The 18293-nt window shown below is 40.4% G+C and overlaps 1 protein-coding gene across 7 annotated transcripts in view; it reads left to right on the forward strand.

Moving 5' to 3' along the window:
- The first annotated feature begins 405 nt into the window (after positions 1-405).
- Positions 406-18293, forward strand: part of PPP4R4 (protein phosphatase 4 regulatory subunit 4) — a 68309-nt gene continuing 50421 nt past the window's right edge. For 6 of the 7 annotated variants that reach the window (XM_027673884.1, XM_027673886.1, XM_027673885.1 and 3 more), the window contains exons 1-2: positions 406-976; positions 1473-1546. In XM_027673884.1, the coding sequence (XP_027529685.1) occupies positions 863-976; positions 1473-1546 (188 nt within the window). In that variant the 5' untranslated portion in view covers positions 406-862. The remainder of the gene's footprint in view (positions 977-1472; positions 1547-18293) is intronic. The other variant, XM_027673888.1, reaches the window with a different exon arrangement.

Raw genomic sequence — 18293 nt, forward strand, 5'->3', positions numbered from 1 at the left:
CACCAGGGAGGCCGCAGCAGCGGACGAGGAGCTTCAGGGAGGCTGCAGCTGTAGGAGGGGAAGTCAACAGAAGCCACATCTGTGGACAAGAAGCGCCGCAGCAGGCGGGGGAGCCCGGCGGGGCAGGCTGGGCTGCGGCGGCCGGGGCACCCCAGGCGCGGTACCGGCTCTGAGGGGGCGGCGCCCCCCGCGTGTTCCGACGGTGCCGCGCTCGGGCGCTGTTCAGCGCCGCGTTGCCCCAGCGACCGGCGAGGCGGTGCTGGGGCTGCCCCAGCGGGGATCTGTGGCGCTCACCCCCGCGACGCCGGGGAGGGAGTCCAGGGGGCCGCGCCGCGGGACGGGGGCGGGGAGCGTCACTGCACCACAGCAACCGTCCCTCCTCCCGGGGCGGGGGGGAGAGGCGGCACCCGGGCGCCGCGGCGGGGCTGCTCCGCTCCCGCGCCCTGCCGTGCCCTACCGGTGCGGAGCGAGCCCCGCAGTCCCGGGTGCTGCGCCGGGAGCTCCGCCGTGCCCTTCCGCCGGCCGGGGGCAGCGCGCTCCGTGGCCCCCGCAGCGGGCAGGCGCGGCCCGCGACCAGGGGAAACTTGGCTCGAAACTCCCGCCCGCCGAGGCACCAGCAGCTACACCGGCGCTCCCGGGGCTGCGGGTGCCGGCCCCGCTCGCTGCCCGCCCGGGCCGAGCGGAGAAAGTTTCCCTGCAGGAGGCTGGGCGGAGGCGGGCGGCGCGGCGGGCGCTGCCGCAGTGAGTGCACCGAGCCCGGGCTGTGCCGGCGGCGGGAGCGCCCGGAGCGTTCGTTCCCGCCGCCCGCAGGGCGATGTGAGGCTCGGGGACAGCGTCGGCTGCCGAAGACTTTAGGTGTTACATGCGTCCGCTAACCTTCTCCAAAATGGATTTTAGTCAGAGCAATCTGTTCGGATACATAGAAGACCTGCAGGAACTAACTATTATAGAGAGACCAGTACGCAGGAGCCTGAAGGTATATACCTCAAAATAGAAGGATGCTTTAAAATCCGTTTTAAATTGTGTGTGTTTTATTTATGCACAGCTAAGTGAGTAGACAGTCTATTTTTTTTTTTACGACACCAGAATACTAAACATTATTTTCAGTTATTTTTGGAATAAACAGTCTCGAATACTACAAAGCAGGGACTTAATATTTCCAGTATAAGAATATTAAACTGGGAAAAAAATAGACTAACTTAGGTCCTTAGATTAACTTATATGTGATTTGGTTTTACTTTAATAGTGATAATGCCTGACGTGGAATTGTACTGCTCTAACATTGCATCTTTTCCTGGTGAAAGATTTATTTGATTGAATTTGAAATGTTGGCTAGAGATTTCATGGATAAATTCAAGTAACTCATGAAACTGTCCCTGGATATGTGGGGAGGAAGGACTTGTTTTAAGAAGATCGAAGTGGTGAAATAATAAGGTGTTGGAAACTCATAATCTCTATTTCACACTTGACAGACACCAGAAGAAATAGAAAGATTGACAGTTGATGAAGAACTCAGTGATATTGAAAGGGCTGTTTATCTACTCAGGTATTTCCTAAAATATTGCTCTGAAACATTGCTGACCATCATGTTTGCATACAACTTTTTTTTTTTGTCTTTCAGTAGTTTTTTTACCTTCCACTATGTTAAACATATAGGCAAGATAAAAATAGGTACTGTAATTTAAAAAAGCCACCCTGAAATAGAGTGCCTGTGTACGTGTATAAACATTGCTGACTTTTTAATATGGCCCTCACCAACACAGAGTTGTACTTAATCCTCTTTTTCCCTGCAGTTGATTTTGCAAGATTCCATGAATATTAATATTAAAAACACCAATCGTTCAGGAAGTTCATATTCCCTCTAAGTGAATATTCACTCGTGGGCAGTTACCACAGGCCGAAAGCAGAGCTGTTCTAGCATCCTGTGTATGTTTGGACTTTCAGAAGAGAAAGCTTAAGAGATTAGTTTTATAGTCCTTAGGAATTACTGTAGAAGATACTGTGTTAATACTTCTCACTGTTCTGGTTTTTCATTTTACCTCCTTCTTCTTGTTGAAGGTATTGATTTGCAGGTACTTGAATAACTTAAATTCTGGTAGCTTAAAATACAGATCTTTCAATTACTGTGTAAGTCATCTTTGAAAGTACAAATGTTCTGAGGGATTTTGAGTTGAATATGCATTTTTAAACAATACCTAGTAATTGAACAACCAGCTGCAGCTACCTCTCAGTTTGCTTATTCTGCTGTGTCAAGTGCTTTTCTGATCTACGCCTGTGCTCAGTGTTCAGAGTTTTGGGGTGCATGGCATTACTTTTAGATAAGCATTTTTGTCCACTGATACTACTTTTGATATTGTGCTTTGCTTATATATATATTTTTTTTTATGCTGAAATTTACTAAATAGAGGATTTTAAAACTTGCTGTGTGTTTCTGTAATCAAACCAGTCTATTGACTCTAGGGAAATTCGGAGAAAACAGTTTGTATGTGATGCATATCATTGAAAGTATGCATATCAATTCTGGTTTTTACCTCACAACAATCAGCATAGCTGACTTCTTTTTCCTTCCCCGTGTGGCAGCAAATTTCTTTGCTCTTTTCCCAATTAAAGATCATGTTTCCAGCAATCTGTGTTAACTACCTCATTGCCTTGTTAGATGGTAAATGTTCCACTTCATATCTTTTCTCTTGCCAATTGCTTTTCAATCTGGCCTTGACCTTCTCCTGACATCTTTATCTGCTTTCTCTCTACTTGAGCAGCTGTTCTGGGGACATAACATTCTTTTTCTTTTGATGAAGCTTTCGTTTTTGCCTCTGCATTGTTCTCTTTGCTGAAAGGTAGCTTCAACTCTGCTTGATAGGCTTTTTGTAAGGGAATCAGTTGCTTTCCAGGTATGTTAATACAATAATCCAGCGGAAGCTTTTGCTGCTCAATAGTATATTGCCTCTCTGGTACTTAGTGGAGTAAAAACAAAAACAGTTGAAAAGCTGCCTGTAACACAGATAGTATCTTTTACATAATGTACAAAGGTATGTACTTTTGGTTTGTCAGGAATTTTTTAATCTATTGTAATAGAATATCCCTACCTGTTGCTGTTTGACAATACTGTCAGTCTGGTCTTTTTGTGCCTTATTTTCTCCAGCAGATGCATTATTTGCTGGCCTTCAGGTTTTCCCTTATGTGGGATGCTCCTTGATGTTATCCAAAAAGCCACTGCCTTTTCTGAAAATCCAACTATAAAAATAGCCTTGATGAGATTGAAAGGAATTGTTAAATATGGCTGTGTTATAGCACATTTGAAAAGGATTATGTTATCTCCGTATACATTAAAAATATTCAAGAACAGTATTAGAAAGTAAATCTCTTACCTTTAAATATCTACAAATAATATCAAAATACTGCTGTCATTTATATTGTCACACTTATGGAAGCCTAATCTGCAAGTTGAGTCAGAATCACAGAATATTCTGAGTTGGAAGGGACCCACAAGAATCAGAGCTCAGTCGAGCTCTAATGTGAATGGCCCATACAGAGATCCAACCCACAACCTTGTTGTTATTAGCACCATGCTCTAACCAACTGAGTTGAAGATGTTAAATTTACTGAGAATATCTTTAGTGTTCCTTGTACAGTGCATTAGAGCTAACTAAACCAGTGAAACCTTTGTATGCTACAGCAAACCTAGTGTTTACTAATGTTATTCTGTTGAAGTTCAGGAAGAATCCACACACTTTAACGGCTTTCATTCTGAACGAAAAACCCCAACCACTTTCTTCTCTTTTCATATCCTTTAACTTTAAAAACTGCCCCCAGTGTCTCCTCCCCACCCCGAACTTGAATACTCTGGTTTGCTTATATGCAGAGTTGTTCTATGTTTACTAGGTACTTGTTTTTTCTAGAGTTCTGTTCCTGAAGTCTTTTACTATTGTAATCTGAAAATGGGTTGACATCTGAGTTAGAGAGAATAGTTTTCTTTTTTTCCTAGTGACTAATTCTTGCTTTGCTGTGTATACAGGAAGGCAGATATTTCCCAGCTCTCACTGTTTCATCAGTTCATTCTTCTTTTTTGGCTTCTTGTGTTCTTCACTTCTCATTTGCCAGTAATACCGTGGAGTTTGGGGCATGGTCTTTTACTTCTTGATATTGCAAAGTTAATTGTTTTACTCATCTGGTATTTATTTGTAAACATCTAATGATTATTTTGTATTTCCACAGTGTCTTGTCTGTGTCTAGACATGATGTATGGTCACAGATTTTGTAAATTTCTGTTCATTGTCTTCTCTTAAATATGACGTAATTATATACCTCTGAATGTTTTTAGCTCATGGTAAGTTCCTGGACACAATAATCCTGTTTAAGATCTCACTTTCATAGGACATGATTTCATTTTAATTGTTTTTTATTGTTACCTATCACAGTTTGTTTTCACATTCTAAAGTGATAATAGTAATTTTGATAATCCTAACAAGTTTCTCTCTCTCTCTTTAATAATTATTTTTAGCGGATGACTCTGCTTTCAATTTTCCCTTTTCTTCTAGTACTGTTTTTCAGATAACTGTGTAATGAGGTAGATCGATAAGATGATCCAGCTAAGGCTGATCATTTTTTGTGACATTAATTTTCAGCTAAATCAACTCCTTGATTTGCTGCATCATAGGGATATAGAAACAAGCAAAAGGAGAGGACGTAGTAGCTCTCCTGGTGGCTAAAGTCACTTTATTGTGACATGAGCGTGAATGAACTTCTGCTTTAGGTCACTGATGTCCGGAGTACTCAGTTTTAATTAGGTGACATTCTGCAGTTAGACTGAGCAAATCCTAATTTAATAAAAATGTGGTAACAAATTGGACTGTCATCTGTTTTAATCTCAATTAACCTTGATTCTTGTTGAGGAACTGGGCTTCCTTAGACCCAATTGTCAGGGATGTTTATGAGCTTCCCATTAAAATCAAATGGAATTAGGTACCTAAAGAGGGAGAGGCATTGGAGTGTCTAATATCTATGTTTTAGAGCTTCAGCCTGTGTGTTTGGTGGTTTCTGGAGGGTCTAACAGGAATCACCGAAGAGTTGTATTGTGCCGGTGTTTTGCACACTGCTGGCCCAACAGAAGAACAAGGACAGCAGAATAACTGTGCATCTCAGCCATGTCAGTGTCAAGATTGATGGCTTATTATAAATTGATGCCAGACCACACTGAAATAATTGAATAGTTTGCATTCCACCTCAAGGCATCGTGACTTCTACCAGGACAGTGGCAATAAGCAACTCAGGGACAGTAATTTTTATTCCTGCTGTGAACTTTTGGCTGTAATCTTAATTTCCATGTTTTCTGATGTTTGATTCATCTTATTACTTACATTAATTTGTCTAACTGTAGCTCATTGTTTTAGGGTATACGGCCAAAGTTATGTATTCTTTGCCTGATGTGAATCGGGTTTTGGATACAAGGATGCTTACTGGCATGTGCACTGCAGTGTGGTTTGTTTTCTGAGGGCTTTCCTGATAGATTTCCCTAGGGTTTTTACATTGTTGTGTTGTATTATTTTGTAGTCAGCTACTTTTTTTTTTATTTGTGCCTGCTTAGTGTTAAAGCTTCTAGACCTTGACATGTCTGTCATACTCAAAATACCAGGGTGATAATGAGTTATCAAGGTGGAAGACTGAATTATTCAGCCTTTTGGGAACATAGTGTACTTTGGGTTTGGAGAGATCCTATCTATTGGTGTAGAAAACAACACAGTCCCTCTCCAAAACGGTTTTTGAAGACACAATAGATACTCTATCTAGACTGGTAAGTATTCAATGCCTCTAAACTTAGCACAACTTAAAAAAAACCCAACAACAATAAAAAAGTTGTACTTTATTGTAGCCATGCTTGATTAGCTAGAGTATTCTCAAATTCCAAACATCATTTAATACATTTTATGTAGTTAATTGTGAATGTCAAAACCACTACTATTTAAAAGTTTCATGTTTTTATTTTTTTGTCTAGTTTTTAGTCATCTTGTTAGTTTTGGAAAATTTCTCTGAAGGTGAAAGCAACTCCCCTTTGATTTTAAATGAAAGCTTTCATTTAAATGTAACTTTAGAAGCTGATTGTCTACATTGTGTAGGTTTTTTTGTATTATATAATCATGAAAAATGGCTACTCTATTCTGATTATACAGCTTCTGGTCCTGATGCATACATGGTGTACTGGAAGATCCAGCTATAATGCTCAGCATATTGGAAAATAATTCTTCCATCTACACTGCCAAGCTGCAAATATTAATGTAAAACGTATTTCTTTAGTCTTCTTTTCTTCATCTTTTATTTTGTAAATTGCAGCCTAAATTTTATAGAAGTTTAATTCTGATTCACTTAGTTGGACAAATAAACTATTTGCTTGACATTGACTGTTACGCAAGTAAGTTAATGTATATGAAATTGATTCTTTCACCTTAAAGTGAAAGGTGTACCCATGGACTCCTAAAGCATTGTGAAGTCACATACTTTTATTTAAATTTAGATTTGTGCAAGTACTTCTTTTAATCATATTTGCTGAGTTGAAACTGCAGCTGAGGAACCAGCTGTGAATATACAGAGCGGAGTTAAAATAGTGCTTTGAGAAGCCTCAAAAAAAAAAAAAAAGAAGAGAGGGGAGAGAAAAATCTACATTTCAGTTTTCTTTCTCAGGCCCCAGTCAGTGCAGGAAGATGGCAATGCCAGTCCTCTCTCTTTTCTAGTGATTGTGCTATGTTTGCACTTGTGCCTGCACAGTGCGTTGGAGAATTTATCTGAGGCAAACCCTGAAAGTGATGGTTAGTTTTAGAACAGATTGAATGTGTGATCCAGGACTTCGTGCACTTCAAAAAAGACCAGCACCAGCACACAGGAATTGGATAGCAGCATAGGAACAATGCTCATGAGTGGGTGAAATGTCTTTGAGACTTAGGACTTAATTTGGCTGGCTTATGGTATTTATGAAGCTACGGTTTCCTGGTGTCTAGTTTCACAGTCAAACTTAATGACACTTTTCCTGTATCGTAGAGGAACTCTCTTCTCCTTTCCTTATGTGACTGCATGTTCCTGATAAGTTTTGTGTACCAGCACTAGTGTTGTTGCAGCCACGGTCTCGGTCAGATTAGGGGAGCATGAGCAGAGAAGTCACAGCTGATAGATGGCTCTCCCATCAATAGTAAACCAGATTTAGTTCTGGTTACTCTAATTTTGAATGTATACTTTGAATTTGTGAAGTCAAGTACTGGTTGAAATGACCAGAGTATCAGCTGTAGTGTATTTAATGAGCTCTTTGACATTAAATGGACTTTAAGAATCATTAAAGTTGGATGAGACCTCCAAGATCATTGAGTCCAACCTTTGACTGAACACTACCATGTCAACTAAACCATAGCACTAAGTGCCACATCCAGTTGTTTTTTAAACACTTCCAGGGATGGCAACTCCACCACTTCCCTGGGTAGCCTTAAACATCCTTTCAGTGAAGAAATTCTTTCTGATGTCCAACCTGAACGTCCCCTGGCACAGCTTGAGGCCTTTACCTCTTGTCTTGTTGCTAGTTGCCTGGGAGAAGAGGCTAACCCCTACCTGACTACAGCCTCCTTTCAGGTAGTTGTAGAGAGTGATGAGGTCCCCCTTGAGCGCCCTTTTCTCCAGGCTAAACACCCCCAGTTCCTTCAGCTGCTTCTCACAAGACTTGTGCTCCACACCTTCACCAGCTCTGTTGCCCTTCTATGGACATGCTCCAGCACCTCAATGTCTTTCTTGTAGTGAGGGGCCCAGAACTGGACACAGGATTTGAGGTGTGGCCTCACCAGTGCCGAGTACATGGGGATGATCACTGCCCTGGTCCTGCTAGCTACACTTTGCTGATACAGACCAGGATTCCATTGGCCTTCTTAGCCACTTGGGCACCCTGCCGGCTCATGTTCAGCTGCTGTCCATGAGCACCCCCAGGTCCTTTTCCGCAAGCAGCTTTTCAGCCACTTGGTCCCAAGCCTGAAGTGCTGCCTGGGGCTGTTGTGACCCCAGTGCAGGACCTGGCACTTCACCTTTTTGAACCTAATACAATTGGCCTCAGCCCATCAATCCAGTCTGTTTAGATCCCTCTGCAGAGCCTTCCTACTCTCCAGCAGATCAACACTCTCAACCAACCTGGTGGTATCTGCAAACTGACTGAGGGTGCACTTGATCCCATCATCTAGATTGTTGATAAAGATATTAAACAGGACTGTCTCCTGAGCCTGGGGAGCCCCACTTGTGACTGAATGTAGCACCACTGACCACCACTTTCTGGGCCTGGCCATCCAGTCAGTTTTTAACCCAGTGAAGAGTGCACCTGTCCAAGCCATGAGCTGTCAGCTTCTCTGGGAGAATGATATGGGAAACAGTGTCAAAGGCTTTGTTGAAGTCCAGGTAGACAACATCCACAGCCTACAACACCACTAAGTGGTTTACCTTGTCATAAAAGGAGATCAGGTTCTGGAAGACTGCGTGATAGCTTTGATATGTGAGTTCAGTAGCTCTTCCTTATGCAATGTCAAATTCTTCTCTGGAGATGCCAGTTGTGTTTCAGGGCATCTTTGCGCATGACATAATTCGGAGAAACTAGGTAGCTGTGGGGATGTTTTTTGATATTAAACACAGATGGAAAATCTGTGGGTTTTCTTAACTTCTAAAAATTGTTCTGTTGCCCTGGGAAAACCTTATCTTCCTCTCCTGGAAATGTTCTACATAGGAATATCCAGCTAAATATTTCCCATGTTTCTTTCTTTCTACATGACTGATCCAATACAGAAATAGCATGTTGCTTAGCGGGAGACTGAGTTTCTTTTGTTTTTGTTTAGATGAGCACTGGCATTTAATAAATAACAGCTGCATGGTTAATTTTGAGATGGCATATAATTAATGTATAAGTATAATAATTCTCCTTTATACCACCTTCCTTAGAAAGTTACAAGTGTCTATAAGAACATCTTGTACTATAATGAGCTTTTTTCCTCGTGCTTGCTCAGTATTACTAATTTATGCTTTTATCCTTTGCCTGATTTGGCAAGAGATGATAGTATTGCACTAGTTTATGTCAGGACCTGGAAATGTGTCCAGTGGAAACTACATGAAGGTGTAACTGGGAAAATGTAATATTTTGTGTTAGAATACATCAATACATACTCCTCAAACAGTAGGTCAAGCTGTCCATTTATGGCAAGTCTGAGTACGCTTTCACACTATGATGCCCTGTAAAATAATGACCTGTTATATGCAAGTGACTGAAGCAGTCTGGCCGATTTTCATAGACTTACAGAATGGTTTGGGTTAGAAGGGATAAAAGATCATCTTATTCCAGACCCTCTGCCATGGCCAGGGACACCTTCCACTAGACCAGTTTGCTCAAGGCCTCATCCAGCCTGGCTGTGAACACTTTCAGGGATGGGGCATCCGCAACTTCTCTGGGCACCCCATACCAGTGCCTCAGTACCCTCACAGTAAAGAATTTCTTCATAATATCCGATCTAAACCTACTCTCTTTCATTTTGAAGTCATTTCCCCTTTTCCTATCACTACGTGCCCTTGTAAAAAAGTCCCTCTTCAGCTGTCTTGTAGGACCCCTTTAGGTACTGGAAGGCTGCTATAAGCTATCCCTGGAGCCTTTTCTTTTCCAGGCTGAACAATCCTGATTCTCTCAGCCTTTCCTTATAGGAGAGGTGCTCCATTCCTCAAATTGTTTTTGTGGCCCTCGTCTGTTCTTGCTCCAGCAGGTTAAATGTCCTTTCTCTGTACAGGAACCCATAGCTGGACGCAGTACTCCAGGTGAGGTCTTACCAGAGTGGAGTAGAGGAGCAGAGTCACCTCGACCTGCTGGCCATGCTGCTTTTGAATCAGCCCAGATTATGGTTGACTTTCTGGGCTGTGAGTGCACATTGATGTCCAGCCACTCATCCACCAGCACCCCCAAGTCCTTCTCAGCAGGGCTGCTCCCACTCTGTTCATCCCCCAGCCTGTATTGATACCAGGAGTTGCCCTGACCCAGGTGCAGCACCTTGCACTTGGTCTTGTTAAATCCTGTGAGGTTCCAGCAACACTCAGCTTGATGTCGTCAGCAAATTTGCTGGGGGTGACCTCGATCCCTTTGCCTCTGTCATTAATGCAGATACTAAAAAATCCTGGTACCCATACTGGTCCCAGACCTCTGGAGTCACCACTCGTCACCTGAGCCAATCACCTCTGGATGCAACTATCCAAACAATTCTTTATGCACCGAATATGTTTTTCTTGCAAATTCATTCTGGTGTTTTGAGAACTATGTTGTAGGCATGGGAAGTCCTTCACATGTCATGGTGTGATGCTTCCGTGGCCTTGCATTCTGACTCCATTTGTTGCTGACAAAAAGGAGAAACAGCAGTTAGTACTGGTCTGGCTATTCTTTCCCTAAAAGCAGTACAGTAGCACGTCCCAAAAATCTGATTACTCTGAGACTCTTCAGAAGAATGATTCTAAGTGCTGATAAACCACATACTTTTGCATTCAGATCTATTTAAACGCTCTTCTGAATCTCCACAAGGCAGAGCAGATAACACTCCATTATCACAGAATCATAGAATATGCTGAGTTGGAAGGGACCCACAAGGACATCGAGTCCAACTCCTAACTCTGCACCCATTCCCAGGAGTCACTCCATATGCCCAAGAGTATCATCCAAACGCTTCTTGAACTCTGTCGGGCTTGGTGCTGCGACCACTTTCCCTGGGGAGCCTGTTCCAGTGCCCAACCACCCTCTGGGTAAAGAACGTTTTTCTAATATACTTCACCCTCCTTTGGACGCTCTCTAATGGCTTAATATCTCTCTTACATTGTGGTGCCCAAAACTGCACACAGTATTCAAGGTGAGGCCACCCCAGTGTAGAGCAGAGTGGGACAATTCCCTCCCTTGACCGGGTGGCGATGCTTTAGACAGGACATGGTTGACCCCAGGACACAGTTGGCCCTCCTGGCTGCCAGGGCACTGCTGACTCACATTCAACTTGCTATCAACTAGGACCCCAGGTCTCTTTCCACGGCAGTGCTTTCCAGCATCTTATTCCCCAGTCTGTCCGTACATCCGGGGTTGCCCCATCCCAGGTGCAGAATCCAGCACTTCCCCTTATTGAACTTCAAATATTTGATGATTGCCCAGTCCTGTAATTTGTCGAGGTCTCTCTGCAGGGCCTCCCTGCTTTCGAGGGGGTCAACAGCTCCTCTGACTTTTGTGTCATCTGCAAACTTGCTTAGTGTCCCTTCCAGTCCTGCATTGAAGTAATTTATGAAGATGTTGAAGAGCACGGGGCTTAAGATGGAGCCCTGCAGAACCCCACTAGTGACAGGTCACCAGTCTGATGTTTCCCCATTCACTGTTACCCTCCGTGCTTGACCCATGAGCCAATTGCTCACCCACCACATGATGTGTTTGTCCAGCCGTGTACTGTATCGGATCATATTGCAGCACTTTGTAAACTTTATGTGAAGAGAAGATGTTTTACTGAGGTGAAATTCTGATTGTGATTTAAGGACTTCAGGAACTAGGACTGCAGGCTTGTATCTGTGCCTCAGAAGATATGCTATGACAAAATAATTTGGAATGAGACAAGAAATAGCTTTGTTGAGATTAAAATTAATCCTGTTCTCTGGGGTAAACTTGTAGAACTGTTCTTTTAGCTATTTTTAGAGTTGACTTTAGTAATATTAGTATTTCTGTCCTTTTTTTAACCAGCTGGTACTCTAAATGCCAACACTGAATTACCCTGGATTTTGTCAAGCCTTGGAACCCAAAGGTTAATGTCACAGGAAAAAAAAATAGGATTATTTAATCACTTAAACAGAAATTTTTACACTGCGGAAAGAGATTGGGAATGTAGGCAGTTCTGGAGACTAAGCAACTCAAGGAGGTCTCCATTATTTATTGATAAATTCTCCAACTTTGTTAGGGGCACCTTATTTAATCTTTTAGGGGCAGTTTTTCTATAAGAGAGTTTCTCTTTGGGTCTTGAAGACAAACTGAAAAGGAAATGGAAGTTTCTGTAGTAAGGATTTCTATTGACATAATCTGGCAAAACCAATATTACAGCTAAAGAACCAACTGTTTAAATTCTGCACAATTATAGGACTCTGTACCTGAAAAAGAAGGTTGCTTCAGATTCCAAAACTGAGACCAGAAGTAGCATCTCTGGTCAGAGAGAGTTATGTCCTCAGGGAAAAATTTTTAAAGGTAGACCAGTGAAACATAAGTGCAGTGACAGGAATTGTATGTGATTGAGTTGTTCTTGAAACCCACCCTTTGAGATTGAACATGTCACTGGCATTCTTACATCTTGATTCTCCCCTCCTTCCCCCGATGTATATTTACCTTCCTAGATCAGGTTGTGTATGGGCCTTTTTCCAGTCTGAAGAGTAACAGTATCCTTTGCAGACTTTGAAAATAAGGATTCTCTAACTCTTGTGCCTCAGTCTCTTAAAATTAGTTTTACGTGGCTATCACATTCACTGCAGTTTTTAAAGTTGCTCCTCTCTCTGTGAATAACCTTGCTGCTCTCATGGAGATGCTTTTGGACAAGATGGAGTCTTTCCCATTGAGTGCTAATTCCCTATAGCCTATCAGATGAACACCCCTATATATGGAAGAAAAATGTCTTTCTGCTTTATAAGTAGTAATTAAACAGAATGAGGTAACAGACAAAGACCCAGTTGGAAACTTCTGCTAGATTTCCTGGATACATCTGTCTGAGACGCGCTTTCTTGCCTCTGCCTGATACTTTTACAAAAATAGGAAAATGTACCATATGTTTGATACACATGTGATTATTCGAATGGACTCTTGATGATGCAGATATTCTTATTTAAATTCTTCAATTTGCATTCAAATAAATGTTTCTCTTTGCAAAACATTACCCTACAAGGGGTTAATGCTAAGGAATAAAAATACCAGGCTCTGGATATATGTCTCCATATCTTGGTAGCAGTTGTTTTAGCAGCATTTTTCTTTAGTCCATGTTACGTGACTGTGGGTTCTGAGAATTTGTGCAACTCTCATGTACAGATTAGCTGAGTCATTCCTTGTCAGTCGTATCAATTCAGAGCAGGACCAAGGGGAATTGCTATGCTTTATTGAACTCATTAACTATTGTTGGAAATGTCTTGCCCATCTACCCCTTACATACTAATGGGATTTAGGTAACTACCCCTTTCTAACAGACTGTGGATAGACAGTACTTCTTAATCATTGCTTCATTCCAAAATTACAATCACTTTGTTTATAGAAACGTGCTGCAGTGTGATTTTAGCCCCAGTGTTTCTCTGTAATGCCTACTCTCATGTTCTTCCACTGTTCTTAAATTTACTATAGCATAAGAAAGTCGGATTCAGGCAGTGTGTAAGCAGGGGTAGAGGAACTGGCATGAATGGAATTGCATCATTTTGAGTGTGTATGAATCCAAGTTGAGTATAGTAACTAGGGGTTTGTTTTATTGACTTAATCTACTTTGAGCAGCCAGGAAGGTGTTTGTAGGACTTCAAACATTTTTTTTTAAACTTACATTTTTTGTAAGATTATATAAATACAGATGACCAGAATAAGTCAGAAAAATGTATAGTGATGAAGAAAGACTGAAGCCTCAAAGAGCATAGTCTTCCATGTTTTTTAATAGGGACAAAACTTAATTTATGCATTCTTCTTGTCCTTATCTGTTTTTCAATAATCATCCAGTTTAAGAGAATACTTCTGGCTTTGCAAGTAGATCGATACAGGTAGTTTTTCCTAAGACATTTTTCTCATAGGTTTTTAAAATTAAATCTTCTATTTGATTTTTTTTCTTTCCCCAGTGTATCTTAAATCAGAATGATATAATTTGTTTTTATTTCTTTTAAATGACAATGCCCTGTAACTTTGAATAAAATTACAGAAGTTCCCACAGGATTTTCTGGGACAGTCCAGGCGCATGAGGAATGGTATAAATGGAAGATCTTGGAGGCCTTGTTTTTTTGGCTTATGGGAGTAGCTTTGTGTCTAAATTGTCAATTATGACTCTGATGAGAAGTCCACATTTCTTGAAGTAAAAACAGTGAATTAATTTGGGTAGGTATCAATTAGCTTCTCCCCCTCCCCCCACCTCCACCCCCATGACTATTGTTGAACAACAAAGAGCATTAAGCAGTGGAGCCACCAGTTTATGCTATGATTAAATAAAAGTTATTCAAAGCTGCTTGTGTAACTCCAAAACATTTCTCTTTAACAGGAAGAGCAGGCGCAGGAAAGTTGGATTCAAGGTGGATCAAAGCATTTGATAATGCAACTGATATTAACAGAGCTGCACAGCAGCAGCAATGTTGCACTCAATAATACCATTCCATTTTACTAACTGTGGTTTATATTTACAAAATGGGATAATTTACTGTTCGTCTGTGCTGCATGAGAAGTGCAGCTGACCAGCTTGTGGTCTGACTTTCCAAAGTAGTATATATTCTTATTTTCTTTTCTCCTCCCTAGTGAAATTGCCTAGTAACTCCTGTTACCAAGAGTATATTGAAAAGGCTGGACTAGGGACAGGAAGAAAATGCTTTAAACATGATAACTGTGTTTGTGTTGTAAATGGAAATTGATTGTATTGTCTCTGACAGAATAAACATATGTAAAAGAGAAATGTGAAAGGCATCTGCTTTAATATGCTTATTTACATGGTAATATTATTTACATTGTTGGGCAGGCTTGGAGATAAAAATGCTGTCTTTAAAGGGAGAAACAGAAAAGATGCCATTTTCACTGCTGAAATTGTAACTGAGCTTTTTGAGGGGGAGGATTTATGTCCATATTAAATAGCAAAACATGAGTCACTGCCTCATTGCTGCTTGCACCAAAATTCTTCTGTTATAAACAGTTAATCTCTTTTATGTAATTTCATTTCAAAGCTCAGGATTAGGATACCTATTTCTCTACCATTTTGGGAGCTAGAAGTTAGATTATAGTCTTCAGGGCGAGATTCAAGTTTATTTTTGGTTTTCGCAACTGCATCAAGTGCGACCCATTAAATCAATGGAGAAAAGAATGACTATTTAAAATGAACATGCTTCTTTACTACAGGTTTTAACCCAAGCGTATGTCTATTTCCTTTTATTTTTATCACCATGTGGTTACTTGTAACTTCTTTTGAACCTTGCATGCTTGTTGTATTATACACAAAGAAAATACTTGCACCATGAGTTTGTAATTATTAGCTGCATACTTACATGGAAAAATCAACTCTAAGGACAGATAAATACACTTGTACTTTAATTACTTAAACATCCCACCTATTGAAAATGATTTGTTAGAGACTATGTAGACCAATAAAATTAATATCCAGGTCTTTCTATCTTACATATTTAGTGCCAATTACAAAGGTATTAATAAATACTTTTCAAGTGCCTCATCTTACTTGCTGATTAAATGAAGAAAGTAATTTTGGTCTTTTTAAATGAAAAGTTGGAACGTGGCGGCTTTTGGATCTATTATGTGTGATGCCCCACACCTGTAAGACCCATGAGTTGAAAAAGATTCTAAGTAGATTTTAGTACCTTAATAGGTCATTTGAGATATTCATGACTCACTTTACCTGCTTTTTGGTGAAGGATGTGAGTACTAGGGTTTGTTTTTTTGATTCTTTTGCTCCCACTTTTTAAGTCCACCATACAAAAGACTGATTTTTTTCCCTAAATGCAATTTCTTCCCTTCCATCTTATTTTCCTTTTCTTTGCCCTCATTCCTATGACTGAGGGTTTACCTTAAGTTCATCATCTTCAGGGCACTACACATTGGAGACCAGTTGAGATGGTTTGTATGACATCTGTGAAGATTCTGTTGGCCTATGGTACTTGTATAAAACTTTGGAGTTCTTTATGCGCTAGAATAACATTGGTATCTTGAACCCTGTGTGCTGTGTTTAAGGTGAATTCTGCCAGTAGATATCCATTTGCATGAATGCCTTATCCAATACCTAATAAAAGTATTGTTCGTGAAAATAGTATGTTGTGTTAATATTCTGCTGTGGGTTTATACTAAAAATTTACTGTCTCGCACCTTTCAGTTAATTATATTCTTCTTCAGTTACAAACCATAGGGAGGAGGAGGGGGAACTGGTGTGCATCGGTATTACATCAATTGTTGCCTTTTACTGTAATTTTCCTTTTTCTATGTTTCTTCCCCAGAATGATATTGATACTAACATAGTAAATAGATAAGCCAGATATTCTGGTGGTTAACACTGAGTATATACTGTGAAGGATCTGTGCATGAGCACATTTGACATGCATTCAAAGGAAAGAGATATTCTTTTCTTCCAGAGATGATTCTGTACTAATTTTAGTAAATGTGGGTGGAATTACTGGTAAATGCTTTTATTTATTCTTTCCACTGCAGAACGTCAAACTCTTTTTAGGATAGTTGTACCATTACAAGTAAGTTAAAATATGAGTATACAAGGAAAAAATAGTCTAATAAAAGACTATTTAAGATTATTGTAGTGATTTTGAAAGTAGGGAATATTATTAGGATTATAATTACTTAAACATAATTGAGTAGTGTCATGGTTTAACCCCAACCAGCAGCTAAGCCCTATACGCAGCTTGTTCATTCCCCCACCAGTGGGATCTGGGAGAGAATAGGAAGGGCAAAGGCAGAAAACTTGTGGGCTGAGATAAAGCCAGTTTAATAGGGAAAGCAAAAACCGCAGACACAAGCAAAGAAAAACAGGGAATTCATTCATGGCTTCTCATGGGCAGGCAGGTATTCAGACATTTCCAGAACAGGGCCCCATCGTGTGTAACGGTTGCTTGGCAAGACAAATGCCATCACTCCAAATGTGCCCTCCTTCTTTTTGCTCCCAGTGAACATGATATTATATGGTATGGAACGTCCCTTTGGTCAGTTTTGGTCACCTGTCCTGGCTGTGTCTCCTCCCAACCTCCCATGCACCCCCAACTGCCTCGCCAGAGTGGCAGTATGAAAAGCAGAAAAAGCCTTGGCTCTGTGCAAGCCCTGCTCAGCAATAACAAAAACATCTCTGTATTATCAACCCTGTGTTCAGCACAAATCCAAAGCACAGTCCCATACTAGCCACTGAAGAAAATGAACTCTACCTAGCCAAAATGAGCACAGGTAGTCAGGAGGATTCTGATGGTATGCTCATAATGATTTTAACAGGAATGCAAATACAGATTAGTTATCTGTATATATAGTGCTCATTTTTATCTACTGTTTGAAATTATTCTGCCACAGAGATGGAAATTTGAAAGACTTGTGTCATCAATTCAATTTGTTTATTATGTTAATTGTATTATCTGGTTTGATTGTCTGTCCACTCCAAGCTATATGGAACAAATCTCATGTATTTTTGAGAAACATGACTCTGACTCTTTCTTTTCATTTTAATTAAGTAACTGAGTTTCATCCTGATTCCCAAAGTGAACATGAATCAAATAAAGCACTTTTTTGTTTGACAGAACGTGAATCAGCAACAGCTTGAAATTGAAGCAATTTTTTAGTTACTTACATGTTTACCTCAGAAAGCTGCCTTTGATTGATGGTTGCTTCTAATGGACGAGAAAGCAGCACTAGAGTTACCTTTTTGACATTGTAATGCTGATCCATGTGACTGCATCAGTCTGAAGTAGATGTACAATACTGCTTGAAAATATGAATCAAGAGCTTTAAACCCTTGGGTTCAGTCTCTTTACCCTTTTTATATTTATTTTCCTCGTAGCTTTTCATTTATTCACTGTACTCGTACACTGTACTTTCATTCTGTATTCAGAGTTATGTCTGTATGGGTCTTTTACATTTGCATTTTCTTTTGATCCAGAGTGTGTGATTTTGAAAAGGGCTGGTCAACTCGTTCATGAAGTATGTTTTATTTACCATTTGTCTGTGTTTTACTGTTTGATGCAAGAAGTTAGATTTTTTTGTTACGGAATTTATAATCCTATTTTCAAAGTTTGAATTTTTTGAAAGAGAGGTAAAAAATTCTACTCGTACTTTAATTCTTAGAAGGTTATGATTATTTCAGGCTTTTACCTTGGTCTTCAAAATAAAACAAGCTCTTGCTTATACAGAAAAGTCTTTTTTATGAAGCCAAACGGATATAGGCAGAAAGACCAGTAACAGTTGCTTTCCTAATCTTTAATGTGCTTTTCTTAGTGGTGTGCAGAGGAATTCCTAATGGAATTAGTATAGCATAATTTGTTTTTAAATAAGGAGACTCATAGCAAGGGTTGAAGTGAAGGAAACTGGTAGC

Source organism: Neopelma chrysocephalum, unplaced genomic scaffold (genome assembly GCF_003984885.1).
Source record: "Neopelma chrysocephalum unplaced genomic scaffold, ASM398488v2 Primary Assembly neopelma1_24, whole genome shotgun sequence".
Lineage (NCBI taxonomy): Eukaryota > Metazoa > Chordata > Aves > Passeriformes > Pipridae > Neopelma > Neopelma chrysocephalum.